At 55.2% G+C, this 19,001-nt stretch overlaps 2 protein-coding genes across 3 annotated transcripts; both read right to left on the reverse strand.

Moving 5' to 3' along the window:
• Positions 1-47: 47 nt before the first annotated feature.
• LOC127395591 (uncharacterized) lies at positions 48-9,854 on the reverse strand. The gene is made up of 6 exons (XM_051642738.1): positions 9,672-9,854; positions 3,218-3,355; positions 2,253-2,418; positions 1,048-1,171; positions 578-674; positions 48-68 (listed from the first exon to the last, which is right to left on the reverse strand). The coding sequence occupies exons 1-6, from the start codon at positions 9,852-9,854 to the stop codon at positions 48-50; spliced, it is 729 nt and encodes a 242-aa protein (XP_051498698.1).
• On the reverse strand, positions 8,347-11,230 carry CCL21 (C-C motif chemokine ligand 21). 2 transcript variants are annotated; one of them, XM_051642031.1, is made up of 4 exons: positions 11,133-11,230; positions 10,506-10,626; positions 10,201-10,387; positions 8,347-9,896 (listed from the first exon to the last, which is right to left on the reverse strand). In XM_051642031.1, exons 1-3 carry the CDS (start codon positions 11,197-11,199, stop codon positions 10,216-10,218), a joined length of 360 nt encoding a protein of 119 aa, XP_051497991.1. In that variant the 5' UTR covers positions 11,200-11,230; the 3' UTR covers positions 8,347-9,896; positions 10,201-10,215. The 2 variants fall into 2 exon arrangements, with proteins under 2 accessions (XP_051497991.1, XP_051497990.1); XM_051642030.1 differs by having other exon boundaries at positions 8,347-9,899.
• Positions 11,231-19,001: the final 7,771 nt, after the last annotated feature.

A 19,001-nucleotide genomic window follows, 5' to 3' on the forward strand; every position in this document is an offset into this window, starting at 1 on the left:
TTGGCCCCGCTTCAGGTGCTGGGGCTGGCTGCAGGCTTCTTCAGAGCCTACTTGCCCTGGGGCTTGGCCTGGAGTAGAGAAAAACCCAGCTGTGATGAGTGTGATCCTCAGGACAGGAACCTCCCCCAGGGCCCCATCCCCATGGTTGGGGTGGTCACCAAGACGTGACTTCCCTTGGCCGGGCCATGAAGGTGAACCAACTACCAAATTCATTGCAAACCCTTCCATGAAGATGCACAAGTTCCAAGCTCACATGGCAGAAGGAGGGATTTGCTGTGCGACTTGTTGGGCTCACAACAAATTGGCACTGGGTGCAGAAGATGGTGACTGCACCAAGCAGTCCAAGGTCTGCATTTATTTGGGGTGGAAGGGGGATTGCAGAGGAACCAGACTGATCCCACCCAGTCAGAGGGAGGAGGGATGAAAACCAAGATGAAGTATCCATGCCTCATTAGGGTATGTCCCAGATCAACCCAGAAGCCCAGTAAGACTGGGAAAAGCCTGTCTGGGGGCATCTATCCCTCCCACCCCCTGGAGACTGCCCCAGCTCCTGGCTGAGCACAGGGATGGCTCTTACCTTCCGGGCAGAGCTGGTGTCCAGCTTCTCTATGAGGCGAATGACCCACGGGGCTTGGAGGGGGGCACAGAGGCGCTTGCCCTTTGTGGTGATGAACCTGCCAGGCCCATGAGGAAAAAAACCCATGAGATGAGGTGAGCAGGACACCCCAGGGATGATCAAGCACAGCCCAAGCTCTCACCCACTGCCTCCCTCAGTGCCGTCCTCTGTCTCTGCCTTGGGATGATTTTCTTCCCTGACTTTTGTCCTGACTTTTCCCTTCTTTACAGGTCTGTACTGCTCTGACTGAGCTGCTGATCTCCAGGGTCTCCTCCACACACCCCTCCTTATTCCATCACCTCCAAAAACAGCTCAACGTCCCTCCTCCCCCCTGCTCTGCCTCCCTCCCTGCCTCCCTGCAGGGCTCATCCCTCGGCCATCACTCTCCCGGAGCTCTTGTCCCCCAGCCATCACCACCCTGGGGCTCTTACACCGCAGCTGGGGTGTTGCAGCCATCCTCCACCAGCTGGACCCGGTAATCCTGCACTATCCTCCGCGGGATGGGCGTCTCCCTCGTCCGCAGGCAACAGTCGAGGACGTTGTTCCCACCGTGCACTGGAGGAGGAAGACACCGTGCGGGCTCAGGTTGCTCTCCCAGGTCCCAGGGCTGTGCCCTCACCCAGGGTGAGCCTGGAGGGCGCGGGGGCTGCGGGGCAGGACCGTGCCCGCCAGCCACGGCCTCGCCCCCCGCCCCCCGCTCCAGAAGCTTTATCGCCCCCCCGTGCCCCAGCACCGCCAGCCCTCCAGCTCCCCCTGACAGAAAGCAGAGGAGGTCAGGAGCAGCAGACTGGCTGAGGGGCAGCCCTTCTGCACGCCTGAGCCCCTGGGACCAGAATAAGGGTCTTTACCCCGCTTTAGGATGCTGCGATGTTGAAGGTGCCCGTTCCTAGGAGCGGCTTCAGCTGCGTTTGCTGAAGCATCCGCTGGATTTGCAGCTGCCCCGTCACCAGCCTGCCCTGCACCAACCAGTGCTGTGGCAGGTGAGGGGCACAGCTGCCTGCACTTCACTGCAGGGTAGTGGAGCTCTGCCAACCCTCCAAGCAACTGTTGTAGTTGCTGTTCATGCCCACCAAGGCTGTCAGTGCCCAGGGATGCCTGTAAGCTGCAGAGCATGAGTCGTCTGTCCTCCCCTGCAGCAGTGCAGAGGGCCTGGTGTCACCCTCACCCAGGCAGCTGCAACCTCTGCAAAGCCTGCGCTCGACACCAGCAGCTCCTCACAGGTGGCCTCTGCCCTAACAGCCTCCTTTCTTCACACCCCTAGCCCTGCTAGTTGCCCCCAAGCTGCCTCACCCAGAAGGGTGCCAGGGATGCTCCTGGGTGTGCTGGGGAGGACGGGACCAGGGTGATCCCAGCCCATTGTGCACAAGCTGGGCCAGGGCACTGGGAGGCAGGATTGCTCCGTGGCCCTTCCCAAGCACAGCTTTCCAGCCCCAGCACCCTGCAGGCTCCTGAGTGGACTTTGGGCAGGAGAGGTTGGGTTACAAGCAGGTGACTCTGCAGGGCTGCAACAAAGCCACAGCGATGGGTGCCTCTAAAAGTCTGCTGGAAATGCAAAAGGTAGCAAGAAACTGTATCTTCCACTCCCCTCCCTCCCCACCCCCTTTTCACAAGTGCAGCCTGAGAGGTTCCCTCTTACCATCCAGGACACATCCCAGCACCAGCAGAATGAGGCAGAGAAGATGAAGCTGCTGCATTTTGCTGCTCAGTCTGGCAGAGGATGGGCTGGAGGCGACGGTGTTCCAGACAGGAGAGGTGAGCTCTGCACAGCTTCCCTGCTCTCTGCTGCTGATGCTTCCTGCTGCCTATTTATCCTTCCACCCCGTGGTTTTCACTTTCTTTTGAAGAGGGGCGGGAAGTTTCAAAAAGTCTTGCCACAGGGTGGATTTTAGTATTTGAGCAGTTCCCGAACATACTGGCTCCTGTCCCTGCAACCAGCTGCTCTGCAGTCCCAGTGCCAAACACCCTCCTGCCCTCTTCATTGCCACACTCAGGCCACAGGAACTGCTGGTCAAGGCTAACGCAGCTCCAGGGTCCCTGTGCAAGTGCCCTTGGGTCCTGGGCAAGAACACCCTAAATTTCCCAGACCCTTCTCTGAGACATTCCCATTGGGTATTACATAGGCTTGTTCCATTGACACTTGGGGGAGAACTTGCCTCAGCCTCATGTTTTGGGGTAGGATTCAGTAGTGGGGTGATGGGTGATCCCCCTGAGCCCCACCATATGGTTGCAGGAGCCTGGCTGGCTCCTCCTGCCCTCCCTGGTGCCTGCATGGGGGCACATCCGAAGCTGGAGGATAGAGGAGAGCCCAGCCAGGAAGCTGCACTCAGGACTGCAAGCTCACATGCCAAAAGAGATCCTGGTTTCCAGGAGTCCCATCAAATGGGCTTATGGCCAAAGACAGCTACAGAGCTTTCTGGAAACAGGAGTTGTCTGCACAAGAGCAGACATGCCCCATGGAGGCCATGTGTGCACGGCACGGGGTGCCAGCAGCTTGCCAGCTGCACGGGCACTGCAGGGAGCTGAGACCAACACTCCTGCTGCAGAACTTCCCTTCCAGGAGCACAGGGACAGGGGCTGCTTCTCCTGGGGATGGTGACTCACCACCATGATAGTGCCACCTGCAATGATGTCCCTTGAGCAGCCTGCTTCAGCCCTGGTAGGTGCCATGTGGAATGCTGAGAGCAGGGGGACTGTGAAGCGGGTGGTGAAGGGGATCTCACTGCTGCTAGCAACTGCCTCCTAGGGGTTTGGAGAGACACCAGAGCCAGGCTCTTCTTGGAGGGGTCCAGGGAAAGGATGAGAAGCAATAGCACCAGTTGCACTCAGGGAAGTTCCCATTGATAGAAGGAAAAATATTTCTCCACAAGGGTGAACAAGTCCTGGAGCAGGACCTCCTTCCCTCTACCCTCTCTTTGTCACAGAGTGCTGCACAGCGCTCTGATAGAGACAAATACCTACATGGGGACCTGAGAACCTCAGTAGGTCCTTCTGCTCCTCTCAGCAGTAGGAGATAGTAAGAGATGCTGCTTCCCTGCTCCACAGTAAGCAGCCACCAGCCAAGGTGCTCCATCCCTGCAATGACAGTGGCACCAGCCTTGTGTGTGGCATCATGTCCTCCATCAAGAGGGCATCACCTCCTGCTGGTCCTGTGCCCCAGGAAGTGGGAGCTGTGCTGAAAGGATTAGGCAGGGGGGAGTGGGCAGGATAAGTGGCACAAACAGGATGTGCCAGCTTAACTTCAGTCAACACCTGCCTTCTTCTAGCACTCACAAGCTATTGAAGAGAAGTCTTGGCTGGCAGAAGGGGAATTTGAGTGTCAGAGGATTAGTGTCAATCCTCAATCCCAGCCTCCCTGCGGGTCTGGGGATGCAGGCTGGCTCTGGGATCTGCTCTCCACTTGATTAGCCCGGGGTGCTGCCAAAGAGATGCCACACCAGGGAGGATGTCAGCTCCTGGCTACTGGTGGACAGACCACTAGGAGCACCCACACCTAACCCAGAGCCAGCTCCTCCCCAGGGGCTGGGCTGACAGTGCAAAGCCCTCTGTGAAGCATGGGCCACAAAAGCAGAGCCCTGATGGATCCACTAATGAGGGATGCTGGGGATGCTGCCTGATGGCAAACCCTCACTTCTTTGCACCTTCTGTGGGTCTGGCAGCTACTAGGACAAGCCCAAGGACTGGGAAAGGATACTGAGGATCCCATCTTGTGGGACCCTCCTCCAGGAACTGCAAGGGTCCTGGTCCCCATGACAAGCAGGGTGGTCCCCTGTCACTTTCCTGGCATACAGGGCTCCCAATCACTGCAGGCTCCCACCTGGCTGTGCACTGAAAGCAGCATGCCCAGTGTTGGGAATGCATCTTTTTGGAGATAAACCCTTTCATAGCCTCCAGCTGCAGGGGAACCCCTGCCCTGCTGCTGCCTGCAGTCCCTGCTGACATATGGGCAGGAAAGAGAGGATCTGCCTCCTCTCAGCAGCTGAGTGCCAAGTAGGTGAAAGTATGGCTGCTCCAGTCACTGCTGCTTCCCAGGAGGGGCACTGGAGCGTGAGGAAAGGGGCTTTCCGCTTGCATTGTGAAAGGGGAATGTGATGGGTTTCCCCCCCTTTCACTGGAGTCAGTGAGATTTCTAAGAAGAGAGTGCTCATCTCTGAAGTGCATGCCAGTGGCATGCAGGGAGGTCACCTCATTCCCCTTGTGGGGCAGAGCCTGGGGGACCAGAAGTGACAGGACAGATGGGGAAGACAGGATGTTTTGGGGCCCAGGCTCTTCAGAGATGCACCCAGGCAGGGAATGCTCAGGGGACCTGCTGTAATTTGGGAAGAAGCGAGAGCATCATGTGTGCTGACCCATTTAAGCTGAATCCAGAGCAATTTGAGAGCACTGGAGCTCCAGCCCCTAGGATGCCACAGGCAGCATGGAGCATCCCTGAACACTCATCCCTGCAGAAGCTTTGAAAATGCAGTTGTTAATTAAAGTGGAAACTCTGCATGTGCTGGGGGGGATCCTCATAGGAAATCCAGCCCATCAAAATGTAAATGGGCTGTGTGGGCATCACCTTCATCCTTGCTCAGGGAGCACCAGCCACACTGTCACCATCCCAGAGACCTGCCAGCTATGGAAGCTCCCCAGGTCAGCTGTTCCCCACGGGTCCCATGGGCTCTGTCAAACGCTCTGGTGTGCATTGCAATGCTCTGCTTTCCACCTCCAAGCTATGGAGCTGGAAAGTGCAAAGAGGGAATTTCAGCATATTCCAGGCACAGGCAGTCCCTGGGGCAGAATCTGGCCTGGCTGCATTCACCCCATTGGGAAATACTGGACAGACATTGCAGCTGATTCAATTTCCCTTGCAGCTCCCAGCCTGAGGGACCCTCCCACACTGCTTCCATCACAGCCCCAGGCCCAGTGTGGCACAGGGACTCTGACCACCACCAGCCCATGGACCTCAGGGCCCCACTAGAGCTCCTGTAGCCAAGGGAATCTGGTCAATCTGATTTAAATGGGATTGTGGAACATAAAAAAGCAAGCCATGACTTTGCCCAGAGGATGCAAAGATGTTCCTGAACGTCTGGCTAAGAGGGATGCAGAAAGTGCCGATTCCTGCTCTGTCAGAGCCCAGCTGGTCCTAACATTTGTTTCCTTCGGTGCCATTGATGGGCAGCAGGGCCAAAACCATCATATGGGTCCTTCTTGATGCCACAAAGTGAGCAGCCACTCCCAAGGCCCCTGGAATGCACATGCCCCTCAGCATCACTTTTGGGCTGGGCAGTCTCCCAGCTGGGTTCTTCTGCAAACATCCTCGGACATGTTGTGATGACACTGAGAGGGCAGCAGCCAGCTGGGATGGACCCAGCCCTGGCTCCCTGCCATCACACAGGCAGTCCCTTTCTCTGCACCCTCTCCAGTGGTTCCAGGGGAGAAGGGGCTGGGTAACAGCTCAGAGACCTATGCATAAAGCATAGGTTGGCTGTTAGGCTGACACCAGGGAGAGGAGGCTGTGGGGTTCTTGGTCTAGTACAGCTCTGGGACATGGGTCATGTTGACCCCACCACAGGACATCCTCAGAAGGGAGCAGATGTTCTTCCACGATGCCTTGGAGAGCTGAAGCCCAGGAGCAATTCTGCAGTCCTCAAAGGGATGGGAGGGAATTGGAGGAACCTGGGGGTCTGGGGAAGTGGAATGATGACCAGAAGCACAGGGACTCTCCAGAGCTGAGGAGCTCCAGCCAGCAAGATGGAGGATGAGGAATCTCCATCCTCCAATTGGGAGTTCCATTAAGCAGAAGAAAGGAGTGAGAGGAAGCTCTGGGCTGGGGACAGCATGGGTGTCAAGAGGTGGCCAAGACTAGGAAATACCTTGGGGCAGAAAGGGTGGGAGCCCCTATTGCCCATCACCCACTTCTCCACCTCCTCTCTGCTCTGAAGGCCATGGCAGACCCCGGGAGGGCCACGTAGGTGGAGAGAGCACCAAAACACACCTTGCAGCTTCAGCTGGGAACCACAGCCCCTCTAGCACGCACATGGCCCCAGAAACAGCCCTGGGCACCCATGGGGCTGCTGAGCTGGCCAGACCCAGGGTGTGTTGTATCCTCTCTGGAGCTCAGCCCAGTGTGGCAGTCCAGCACACTCTACTGCTGGAGCAAGCTCAGGTCGCTGTCTTTGCCAGCTAATGACTTCAGCTGATCATTTGGCTGGGGTTCAAGTCGTCTCTGTCTTGCTTAGCTACTTTCTGCTACCACTGAAGCCTTTCTGCTCCAGGGTGGCCAAGCTCTCCTACCTTTTTTGCTCAGCTTGACACAGTTGCAGCTTTCTTGCCTTTCCTGCAGCATGTCTAGGAGGGGCATTTACCTCCCTTGCACACCTACTGCCCAGCACACCCTGCATTGATGATGCCACGTGCAAATGCACACAAAAAGCTGCTGCCTTGCCCCACCATGGGGGGCCACTGCGTTAATTCTCCTCTGCTGCTTCACTGAGGCATCCTCATAGAGTATCTCCTTTACATTGCTTGTCTCAGCCAGGATCTGTGGATTCAGTGCTTCTCTGGGGCAGGTTTTGGTCCCTGCTATGTGCTCCAGATCCCAGCCCACTGCCTCTCCCTTCAGCCTCTTGCAGGGCATGTCCTGGGGGCTGTTTCCCTGGTATGATCTCACCTCGGCAGCAGTGTGGCCACCTGACCAGGCAGCAAGAGGCTCCCACTAACCCTGGCACCTTATTTTCTTAAAAGCAGGGCCCTGCAGTAGAGGTGGAAGTGGTGTGCAAGCACCAGGGCACATGCAGGGACAGACACACAAGGGGCTGTGTTTGACTATCCATGTCTGTGCTCGCATGTGCCTTCCAGAGCAGGTGCCTGAGCACAGGACAAACTCAGACACTCATCCACAAGCCTTGCTTTTAGGCTAATTTTTGGGGTAAATTAGAACACCCCCATGGGCACATCTTTTTAACCTGTTTTATCTTATTATCCCTCTAAAAACAAAACAAAAAAAGACACCTGTGCGGTGTTTACCTCTGCAGCCACAGAGACACCAGGATCTCTTTCGTGTGCCAGCCAGCCCCTGCCACCTGCTTGTGATTTTGGTGTTTGTGCTTGTAGATGTACTTAGCTGGGACTCATTTCTAGGGGGTTTTTCAATCGTTTCACAATTCCCTGACACTCCAACCAGCAGAAGGAGTCCTGCAGTGGACAGGGCCAGCCTTGCAGAGTCAGATGCCATACATCCCCAGCAAACCCAGGACTGGCTCAGCTGATTCCCAGTGTGTGGGTGTCAGTTCCCAGGCTCCCAGCACAGCTCAGGTCAGAGCACAGCCTCATTAATATTTTGGTTTAATGCTGTTTCCCCAAAGCAGCCAGGAGCACAGACCCCCTGCTTTGAGCAAGCAGTGCTTGTCTGGGTATGGTCAGAGTTAGTGGGAAAGGCTCAGCCGTGGGCATAAGACACTGTACAAAAACATCCCATGTCCCCATGTTTGCTGGCATATTGGGACCTCTCAGTGGGGATTGCTGAGTGAACAGGATGGCTTCATCTTGCTGGGCAACACAGCTTCAAGAGAGGGGACTTGTGTGTCCCCATCTCCTTGGTGTGAGCAGCCCCCAGCTCCTGCACCTCAGGGAGGTAGTGCCTAAGGGGACTGCAAAAGCCAGGAGAGCAGCCCCCTATGCAGCCCTCCCCACCTCACCAAAGCCCATCACAACAGCCAGAATGAGTGTGTTTGGTTGTAAAGAATGTATTTTATTGCCTTCCATCCTGTCCAAAAGCTGGCCTGGCAGACAGCTGCATCCTCCACATGGAGGAGTGGGCAGCAAAGAGCCAGCTCAGCTCCCAGCTCCTTTCTCAGGACTGGTGTCTTGGAATTCACAGTTTCTTTACACAGCCTCAAAATAATAGACCTAAACATCTGCCTAATAAAGCAACCAAGCCAGATAAAATGTGCTTGATAGCAACATTCAGCTACAAGCTTCCCTCCAGCCAGCAAGCAGCCTTTGCCGATACTGTTAAGCCTTGCAAGTCCTACTATTGCAATTATATGACTTAATAGACCTTTGCTGACCAAAGTCCACGTCTGAAGTCTCTGCAAGCAGGTATCACTGCAGCTGTGGTAAAGCCCTCCAAGCTGCTCCTTCTCAGCAGGCTGGAGGATGTTTGCAAGCACAGGGGGGTGGCTTTTCCTCACCAACTCTGTCCTGCAGGTCTGTACCTGCTCTAATTGCCATCTCACCTTCTGGGGCCCTTGGGTTTGTGGCCTCTCATTTTACTAAATGTTTAGGACCAAGCTGCTCTCAAATGGCTGCAGTGTGTCTGCAATGGATTTGCACCTGCACAGCCTCACCTGCACTTTTCACCGCGTGAGCTTTTCAGGCTTAGAAAGAGAGTAAATGAGAGTTTCTTGTTTTCGGGGTGGGTTGGTTGGTTGCTTTTTTTCCCAGAAAACTGAGCATTTGACTTAACAGCTGAATCTCTGACAAATGCAAAATGAAGGAGGGATAAAGAGTGAAATTTCACTGAAATCAACAATTGTTCTTATTTCATTGCAATTTGTACCTGAAAAATAATTTTAAAAACCAAAAAGGACAAATCCTGACTACCTTCCTCCAAGGTGCAACAGCATGTTTTAAAAGCTGAAAGGAAAACCTAGAAAAGCCCAGTATAGCCACACAGTCATCCCCTGTCCCCAGACTCTACACTTCAATCACTATTCATTGCCCTGCAAGGAAGAACCCAGCAAGCAGCCCAGGCAGGACCATGGGGACGTGGGACCTGCCTGGCACCCCGCAGCCCTGCAAGCTGAAAAGGAGCAAACAAGTGAGAGGGAAATAAAATGCAGCCATTGTTTATTTTGTATAAAAATAAGGTCAATCCTCTAGAAAAGCCAGCCTGCAGCATGATATGTACTAGGCAGTGCAGAAGGAGCCAGCAGTAGAGCCTTCTGGGAAGAGTGAAGGAAAGCAGAGTCTTTAAATATAAATACACATGTAAAAAATCCCCAAAAAGGAGTCATAGGAAAAGCTGCCATCCTGTCAGGTGACAGAAATCCCCTCTGGTGGGAAGGCTGCCCACCTGCCCCTTGGGGCCATGGTTGGGCTCCCATCTGGGTCCAGGTCCCCACTGGCCTGTCCCAGGTTGAGTGAGGACCTGGGTGCCCCCGCTGCTGAGAGCACCCAGCCGGTGCACGGGGTCCCGGCTGGGGGGTCTCTGCAGCAGGCACAGCCCCAGGCCAGTGTCTGAGCTCTGGAAATCCATTGCCGGGTGGTGGGTCGATCATCTGTGGGGAAGGCATCCATCCTGCTGGGGAGGAAGGCAAGGACAGCTGGTGAGCGGAGAGGGTCTCAACCAGAGTGCCCACCCCAGCCAGGGGGGCTGTTGCCTAGCATGACTGTCTAGCATGACATGCCTTGTCTGTCCCCAGGCATTGCCTTGCCTCAGCAGACATCTGATTTTAAGGCAAGCACAGACCAAGAGGAGGGAGCTGTGTCCTCCCAAACTCAGTTACAAGAGCTGGATGCCCACTCTTCTATGGGGAAGGATCCAGGATGGGGGTCAACATCCTTACCCTATCATGCTGTTGCCCTCTCCAGTCCCCACCTACCTCTTCAGGCCTGACTTAGAAGACCTGCTGCCGCTTCTGCCTCTTGGATCTGCTCCTAGGAAGCTGTAACGGTTCCTTCTTCTTGTCTTTCTTGTCCTGCCCCCTGTTGTCAAGTTTCTGCATGATAGCCTGGATGTCTGATCTCTTGGGAGGGAAACAGATCTTCTTGTCCTTCTTGGTGATAATCCTGGGGGTGCAGGCAGAAAGGTTTGCTGGGGGAGGTTGTAGGGGGGAGGACAGGAGGAGAAAAGACCTGGCCAGCGACAAACTGATCCAGACAGTCCCCACCACAGAGAGATACTCACACGACAGCAGGATTCATGCATCCTGACTCAGATCCCTGGAGGCTGTAGGACTTCACCACACCGTCAGGGATGCGTCTCTTGCTGTACTTCAGGCAGCAGTCTGAGGGTGAGCTGCCAATGCCTGGGAGCAAGGAGGGGACATGGCATTTCAGGCCCCCACCAAGCCAGGGCACCTTCCCAGCCATGGGAGAGCACAGCACGGCTGGCTTATGGCACAGGGCTTTCTTGGTGTCATTGCTGGAAGAGATGCTGGGGCAGCACATGCGGCTGGGAGCTCTCAGCTCCAGGACCCACTTGCAGGTTGGACCCTGCCCTGGGGTTATGTGACACCAGTATTTCACTGCTAGCAGCGGGGAAACTGAGGCAGAGACAGGCCCCTTAAAAAGGGACTGGACCTCATTGTCCTGCCTGTGCTGTTCCACTTGGGAGTTCTGCTGCTCCAGCAACCCCCTGCGCGCACACACACACATTCCCAACCCCAGGAAGCACACCAGGCACACGCGCACCCAAATGCACCCCAGGTAACCCCGGTGCGCTGTGACCACACACCCAGCCCCCTGTGCAGACCCCGCCGAGCACCCACCCCACCCTGCCCCACCCCGCCCAGGAGGGCTTAACTCCCCTCACCTTGAGCCCAGGCAATGAGGGGGGCAGCAGCCAGCAGGAGCAGGGAGAGGAGGAGGCGTGGAGCCATCGCTGGTGCAGAGCCGGGCAAGGCTGAGGAGCAGGACCCGCACTTCTGCCTTCTGCCGAGGCTGCTGCTATTTATCTCCCCAAGCTTTGCTTTCATTTTCAGACAGCCTGGCAGGCAGCCCACTAGCCAGCCGAGGGCTTGGTGATGGAGAAACAGGAGGGTGGGGGGATTCCTGTAAGCTGTGAGCCCCTCTTTTTTTTTTTTTTTTTTCCCTTTTTTTTTTTTCTTTTCTTTTTTTTTTTTTTTAAATTCTATGGACTCGCCCTGTCTTGTTCCCAGCTGCCCATCACAGCACAGCGTGCCAGGGCGGGGGCACACCGGAGACACAGCCCCATCACAGCTAGATGAGTTTGTGGGCTCCTGTTTCCTTCCTTGTCCTGCAACCTGCCTCTACCTGCTCTCAGCAGGTCGGGTGTTGCTGTTTGCCTCTCTGTTGTCCGGACAGGGACCCTGGCAGGTGTCCAAACCACCAGGGAAACCAATTAGTTGATTCGTTTTGCTTCCCCACCTCATGCTCTTCTGCTGAGCTTTTCTCCCACCCCACCCCACAGAGGTGAGAAGGGGCTCAGATGACCCCACATCCTCTCCCATTGAGCCCCCATCCCTATCCAGCTGTCTCAGGGATCTCCCCAAGCAGCTGAACACATCTGTAGGGCTGGGATGCGAGGGACTGACTGCAAACAGGGGTGGGGGAGATAGCACAGCCCACCCCGTGCTGGTGGTAACATCACATTGTAGGAAGCTGATGGTGATCAAGGACATCAATCAGCTGGAGGAACAAGCTGATGGGAACCTCCTGAGGTCTAAGACAGACAATGTGTGCAGCACCATGGACAAGATACCATGACCTCATGAAGCAAGGCTGGGCACAGCTGGCAAGATGGGGACTGTGCAGCAGTGGACCTGGGGGAGATGATCAGGAGCCCACAAGACATCCCTGTGATGGTAAAGGCCATGCAAAGACATGGCCACATGGCTGGACCAAGCCCTGAGCAACCTGGTGTAACACCAGTCCTGCTCTGAGGAGGAGACAACCAGACACCTACACAGTTTCATGTGATCACCAGGACATGGTCTGGAAGTGACCAAGGCTGGAGGTTTCACAACTGCTTTGGGCAACCTGCTCCATTGCTTGAAATCTTCTCATATTGAAAACATTTTCCCCACTATTTAGCTGGAATTTCCCTTGAGCATCCAGTGCTGCTGCTTCTTGCCCTGCCCCAAGGTGCCTCTGGGAAAAAAAGGGGCCCCAGCACCTCTCTAGCCCCTCCAGGCAGCCCCCACCAGCAAGAACTGCTCTTTGCCATCTCATCCCCAGCTTCACTATCCCAACACACAGTCCCTCATCATCCATCCTGCCCTCCAGTCCCTCATCCAGACCTGATCCTGCTGCCATGTCAGCTGTGTCAGGGAGCCCTGATGGGATGCAGAGCCTCAGGAGTGTCACCCTGATGCCAGTGGCGCAGAGTTCTTTCCTGGTCCCATTGTCCACACCAGTTCCTGCTAAGGACTCTCATAAACCATTATCAAGAGCAAGGAGTAACCCAGGAGAGACCAAAATCCCAGCTGCTATAGGAGTGGAACATCTCCCTTCTGAGGAAAGGCTGAGGGAGCTGGGTCTCTTTAGCTTGGAGAAGAGGAGACTGAGGGGTAACCTTGTCAACATTTATAAACACATTAAGGGTAAGTGTCAGGAGGATGGAGCCAGGCTCTTCTCAGTGATGTCCAGTGATAGGACAAGGGACAATGGATGCAAACTGAAGCATAGGAGGTTCCACGTAAACATGAGGAAAAACTACTTTACTGTGAGAGTGACAGAGCCCTGGAACAGGCTGCCCAGAGGTTGTGGAGTCTCCTTCTCTGGAGACATTCAAAACCTGCCTGGACGTGTTCCTGTGTGATGTGCTCTGGGTGATCCTGCTCTAGCAGGGGGGTTGAACTGGGTGATCTTTTGAGGTCCCTTCCAACCCCTAAGATTCTGTGATTCTGTGATTCTATGAAAGCAGAGCAGTGATAAGATGCCCAGGCTCTCACCTCCTTCAGCAGAGAAGGGACAGTGATGGAGTCACAGTGGTGGAGCTCACCAGCAACTGCCCCAAAGCCCTCTCTTGGGCAACAAACCTGGCAAGCTGCAGTGGTTTGCTGCCTTCCTCAGGGACAAGCTGGGTGCCTGGGGCAGCACAGGGATCCAGGGCTGTGCTCCTGGAGCTTACTTCATCCCTTGTGCAGAAGAGAAAGGGAGGTACCATGCTGGTGGTATCCACGGGTCCAGCTCCCCACACATTCATGCAGCACCAATGTTGATGTGCTCTTAGGCATCAGACCCCAGGGCATAAGGCAGGCACAGTCCATGATGCAGCAGAGGTTCACCTGTGGGTACTTGACCCCAGGATGTTTGGCAGCACAGGGAACTGGTCCCTGGAGGAATCCTATGCACCATCACACATCCCTCCAACCCAAAGCACCAGTGGCACCAGGACAAGGCAGCAAAAGGAGAGCCATGCTGGATCTTCTTGGCTTTCCAGCCCTTAACTGCACAACCTTCTCAGGCAGCAGTGCCCAGCTGAGCACCTGGATGAACCCTACCCTTAGCATGTCTGGGACATTGTCCCACTGCAGGTCCATGTGCTGGAGAAGCTGGGGGAACACTGATCCTGTAGCCATCAAATCTCTCTCCGAGCCTGTCTAGTATGAGGGTGAGGGATGTAGAGGGAGGGGAGACATGTCCTGTTGTCCCCAGTATGGACTAGTCCAGCCAGGAGAGATCTGGTATCCCAGTGTAGAGCCTAGATCCCTTCCTTGCCCTGCCTCAGCTCCAGCTATGGCTCAGGCTCCTGGAAAGCCCCTGGCTCTCTCTGTGTTTCCAAGACACCACGGCAGCATCCTCTGGCCAGCAGCCAGCCCCAAACACGGTCTGAGCTGCTGAGGAGGTTCAGGGCACGCGTTCCCTTCACAGCCATCAGTCCTTGGCAGTTCTGTGGTTGCTGTGATTTGCACCCTGAAGAAAGCAGCCAGCTGAGCAGACCCTCACTCCAGTCCTTACAGGGAAGGTGGATTGGAGGGGACTCAGGAGAGAACAAAGGGCAGGGGTACCTAGCCATTGCTCTGGCTGAGCAAAGCAGACACACTTGCATGTCTGATGAGCAGGACCCCATGGACACTGGCATGGAGGGCCATGCCCCTTCTCCCCACCTACCTTCCCTCGGAGTCCCCAGTTCACTCCTTCCTCCCAGAGTGTCTTGCTCCGTCACCTGTCCCACCAACCCAAGGAGAAACCAGGGAGCTTCTGCCCATGAGAGAGGGCTGATCATCCCTATGCACAGGGAAGCTGCAAGGCAGATTGAATTTTGGGATACAAAAGTTCTGCTGGGGGTGGAGGTAGAGACAGGGATTTGGGGGCTTCCAACACCAGCAGCCTCCAGCAGCCATTCTGGCCAGGCAAAATTTCTTGCACACACCCACTTAAAACCGTTTCTCACCAGCCTGGGCTCCTGCAAGCAACAGTCTTAGCCCAGGGCTCAGAGGGGAAGGATGGAGACAGACACTGGGAGGGGAATGTAACCAGGCAGGGTGGTCCTCTGTGGTGTCCCAGCTATAGGGAACCTTTTTCTTTCCCCACGGTCTGTATCAGACACTGTACACAGCCTTTTCAGCAGGACTTTGTACAATGGTGCCTCCAGTTACCCCCATGCTCGGGCAGCCCTCTCTGCATCCTTGCCTTGGTGGGATCTCCAGACTGTAGGAAGAGAGGAGGCTGTCCTAGTCAGAGACTACAGTGCCCCTGCACACAGAGTGTGCAAGAACAGTGGGATCACAGCAAAGTTCACCAAACCACCTTGCTTGTGAGCCTTTCCCAGGCAGTGAAATCACTGTGGCAGATTGCCAGGACTCACTCAAGGCTCCAACTCAAATGCTTCCAATGTTTGCCCTGTGCACCTCAGCACCAGCACCTGGAGTTCACCTACAAATTACTGGCCTGGCTTCCAGCATTGCAGTTTCCTGGCATCTTACCCTATAATGCCAGGACATCCCACCTCCTCACCCTTCAGCCCTCTGCTCTTCCAGCTCTGGGCTGCCCTTCAGCCCAGCTAAAGCCCCCAGATCTGTCCTGCTTAACCAGACATGGAGTCTTCTCCTCAGGTGGCTTGGGGCTCGGAGCAGAGGCTCCTCAAGTGGACTGAAGGCATCAAGGGGGAGCAACCAAGGGGACTGGGAATTTCCAAATCTTTCTGGATGCTGGCTCCAAACTGAAGTCACTGCTAACAGGAACAGGGTCGCGCAGCTCCGCTCAACCCGCTGACCAGCAAATTCCTTCCTGCAGAATCCCAGGACCCAGTGCAGAGGTAGTTCGCAAAGCGCAGCGTGGAAAACCCCCGTGGCTGGGAAGGGGGTGGGCTGCCAGCCAGGCACACCGTATAGGAATGCCACAGAGTGAAAGGGTCCTGGGGAAGTGGGGAAGAATTGCTGGAAGCCAGCGGCACACGAGCGGCTGGCTGCCGTTTCCCCTCCCAGCGTCCGGATGAGGCTGGTGGGAAGAAGCTGGATAAAGCACATGGTGCTGGGAAGAGCAGGGAAGCCGGCTCCCTGGGAGTCCCCACACAGTGCACAGGCACTGGAGACAGCCAGGCTTGGAGAGGGTCTTCGGCCAGGAGAAGTTTGACCCAAACACACACACACACACACTCCAGGTGTAGTTCCCCAGCTGGGTATGGGTGCAAAGAGTTAACCCTTTGGTTGCTAGCATGCCAGCAGATCTGCTCAGCTGCTTTGGGGCAGGACAGGCTCCCTGTTGGAAAATTTGCAGGAGGGTAGCAATGGGCAGAGAGGAACCTGAGCAAGTCCTGTGACATGGGAAGGTGCCCCATTCCTACAGCATTCTCTGCGCAGTGTGCAGCGCTGCCCATAGCCCTCCCTCAGACCCAAAATCAAGGCACCAGGCAGGATCTGTGTTTTGCCTCCCTGTGGAAAGCCCAGGGGCAGGGATGCTCAGCTCTCACCCAGCCTGGACCAGGCATCACCCCACACATGGGACTGTTTGGGCTGTTGTGAGTGTGCACGTTTGTCACTATGTCACCAGGAAATATATTCAGTGCTGAATATATATTCAGAGCCTGTCCCTCCATGGCACAGAGAGACATCTCCATGGGGTGGCCGAGGGGAGGGGGGCAGGACAAGGAGCTCCTGCTTTTGGCAGAGGTGCTAGGGCAGGGAATGAGAGACACTGCAGGGAAGAGGAGTCAGCTGATGTTTGCAAAAATGGAACCCCTGTCAGCCTTCCCACCAACCACTGGCCCATCCCTCTCTTTGCCACCGAGAAGCACATCAGTCTTCCATCCAGAAATCCCAAGGTTCCTCACAGGGCAGAGCAAAAATCAGTGGAAACTGCTGGGACCAGTCCAGCCTTTGCTGAAAGTGGAGACATAAGGAGGGACAGGTCCTCTCATGGCAAAGCAAGCAGCAGCCCATGAAGCCAGGCATGCCATGGGTGCCAGCTGAGCCAGGAGCTCTGCTTGGTTTGAGACGGGTGGGATTGCTGGGCTCTGTCTGGACAGGGATGTGCACACTGCCTGCAATTCATGCAAAAGTGTCATCCTGGCATGCAAATTCAGAGACACTCCAGAAGTTGCTGGCAAAAAAGGCTGGCTGAGTGTTATCATAAAGAAAACTGCTCCTTCTCCACCTCAGGACTTTGGACTTGTTATGCCCAGCATCTGCCCAGCAGCCCACTCTGCCCTGCACTGCTGGCACAAGCTCAGCTCCATGGGCTGGAGAGCCCAGGTCCAGCCTCCAGACCAAACAGCCACTGGCACATATGACAATTCACCAGGAGAGGGGAAATGGAGACAGAAGAATTAAAGACAGCCAAAGGGAAATTAAGCAAAACATCAAGATGGCTCTGGAGAGTCTGCAGCAGACAGCAGGGGAACATGCAAACTAAGAACTGGGTATGCTTAAGCCAAGACTGGAAAATACCAGAGCTCCTGGTGGTGGTTCAGCTGGACACTCTAGCCAGGGAAACAGCTACCCAACACCCAGGCACCAGTGGAAAATCATCAACTACAGAATGGTTTGAGTTGGGAAGGGACCTTAAAGATCATTCAGTCCAAACCCCCTGCTATGAGCAGGGACACCTTCCACTAGACCAGGTTGCTCCAAGACCCATCCAACCTGGCCTTGAACATTTCCAGGGAGGGGACATCCACAGCTTCTCCGGGTGTGAGAGAAAGCAAAGAGAAAGGAGATGAAGCCCCACTTCAGGCTAGGAGCTGCTGGGCACTGACAGCAGGCAGAGACCCAGTGTGCTGTCTGCCAGCTCCATGGACGACGAGCAACAGGACTTGGCATCAGAGGCAGCACTGGTGCCAGGGGAGCACCTGAATCACAGCCAGCTGAGCCCTTCCCAGCAGCTGCATGGAGAGGAAACAGCTGCTGGAAGGGATGGAAATGGCCTGGGGGAGGTGGGGGGCCTGGGAGCCCAGCTCCACACTGGACATGTCTCATCCTGTCCGGATATAATTAAGAGATAGGAAGAAGTTATATACTCCATACCTAAATGTAACTAGTCATTAACAGTAGTTAATAGCAGCAGGGCAGAGCAAAGAAGCAGTCAAAACCCAGCAATAGCTGACTCCACTTGGAAATATGAGGAGTGACCTGAGGGGTTGTTTTGGTAGCCAGAAAGACAGGAGGAATGCAGAGGGGACTTCCTGCACCACCAAAGAGACTCACACCATGTACATCAACCTCCTCCCAGACACACACAGGGACTAACCCAGTGCACCAAAACCTTGGGTAGTCAAGACTGGCCATTTGACCTGTCCATCAAATCAGTTACCAGAGGGAAGCAGAGAGGAAGAAGCACCCACCTGGACTTGAACAGGTTTAACGTTTTATGCTGAAGGAGGGTAGATTTTTATTAGATATTAGAAATAAATTATTTACTGTCAGGGTGGTGAGACACCAGCGGATTGCCTGGAGAAGCTGTGGATGCCCACTCCCTGGAAGTGTTCAAGCCCAGGTTGGATGGAACTTTGAGCAACCTGGTCTAGAGGAAGGCATCCCTGCCAATGCGGGAGGGCTGGAATGAGGTGATCTTCAAGCTCCCTTCCAACCCAAACCATCCTGTGAATCAATGAACGTGGGTAAAACAGTGTCTGGAGCTGGCGGGCTGCATGAGATGCCGCAGCCGGCGAGTGTCTGAGCTCCCTGGTTGGGCAGGTGGCCGTGGGTGGTGTGGATGGGCTGGGAGCTGTGTGAGGGGCTGGAAATTCCCTTTGGGGCTGGGGGGCAGGAGAGACGGCTGTTTACAGCAAGGGAAGAGCTGCAGGGCCAGAAGCTGAGAGAGCTCCCAGCAGCATCTGCCTGCCAGAGCCCTGCAGTCCCTGCAATAGCTGCCCCAGGACAGCCACCCAGGCAGTTTACAAGCCTCTCCTGGAGGCTAAAGCATCTGGAGGATGGGGATGTACACAGCCATACCTCCAATGGGTCCCATAGAAAGCCCTGGCAGCAAACCCTACAGGTTGCAGAGGTCTGGAGACTCTCAGAGCTGCCAAGATGAGACTGAGTCCTGTATCGCCCAGAAGTGACTGATTGTGGTCACAGTCACAACAGGGATTTTACCCCTCCAAGAATACCATGAGGGCTTCAGCCCCAGTTTTCATATGCACAGGGCTCTTCTCCACTGCAACTGAAAGCAAACCCTCATGTGGCTGCACCAAGACAAGGTTAAAGAGGCAAGGAAGACCAGTTGATATGGTTGGCACTACTCAACAGACAGGCAAAGCATCCTCAAGGATTGCTGC

The sequence above is a fragment of the Apus apus genome, chromosome Z (assembly GCF_020740795.1).
Source record: "Apus apus isolate bApuApu2 chromosome Z, bApuApu2.pri.cur, whole genome shotgun sequence".
Lineage (NCBI taxonomy): Eukaryota > Metazoa > Chordata > Aves > Apodiformes > Apodidae > Apus > Apus apus.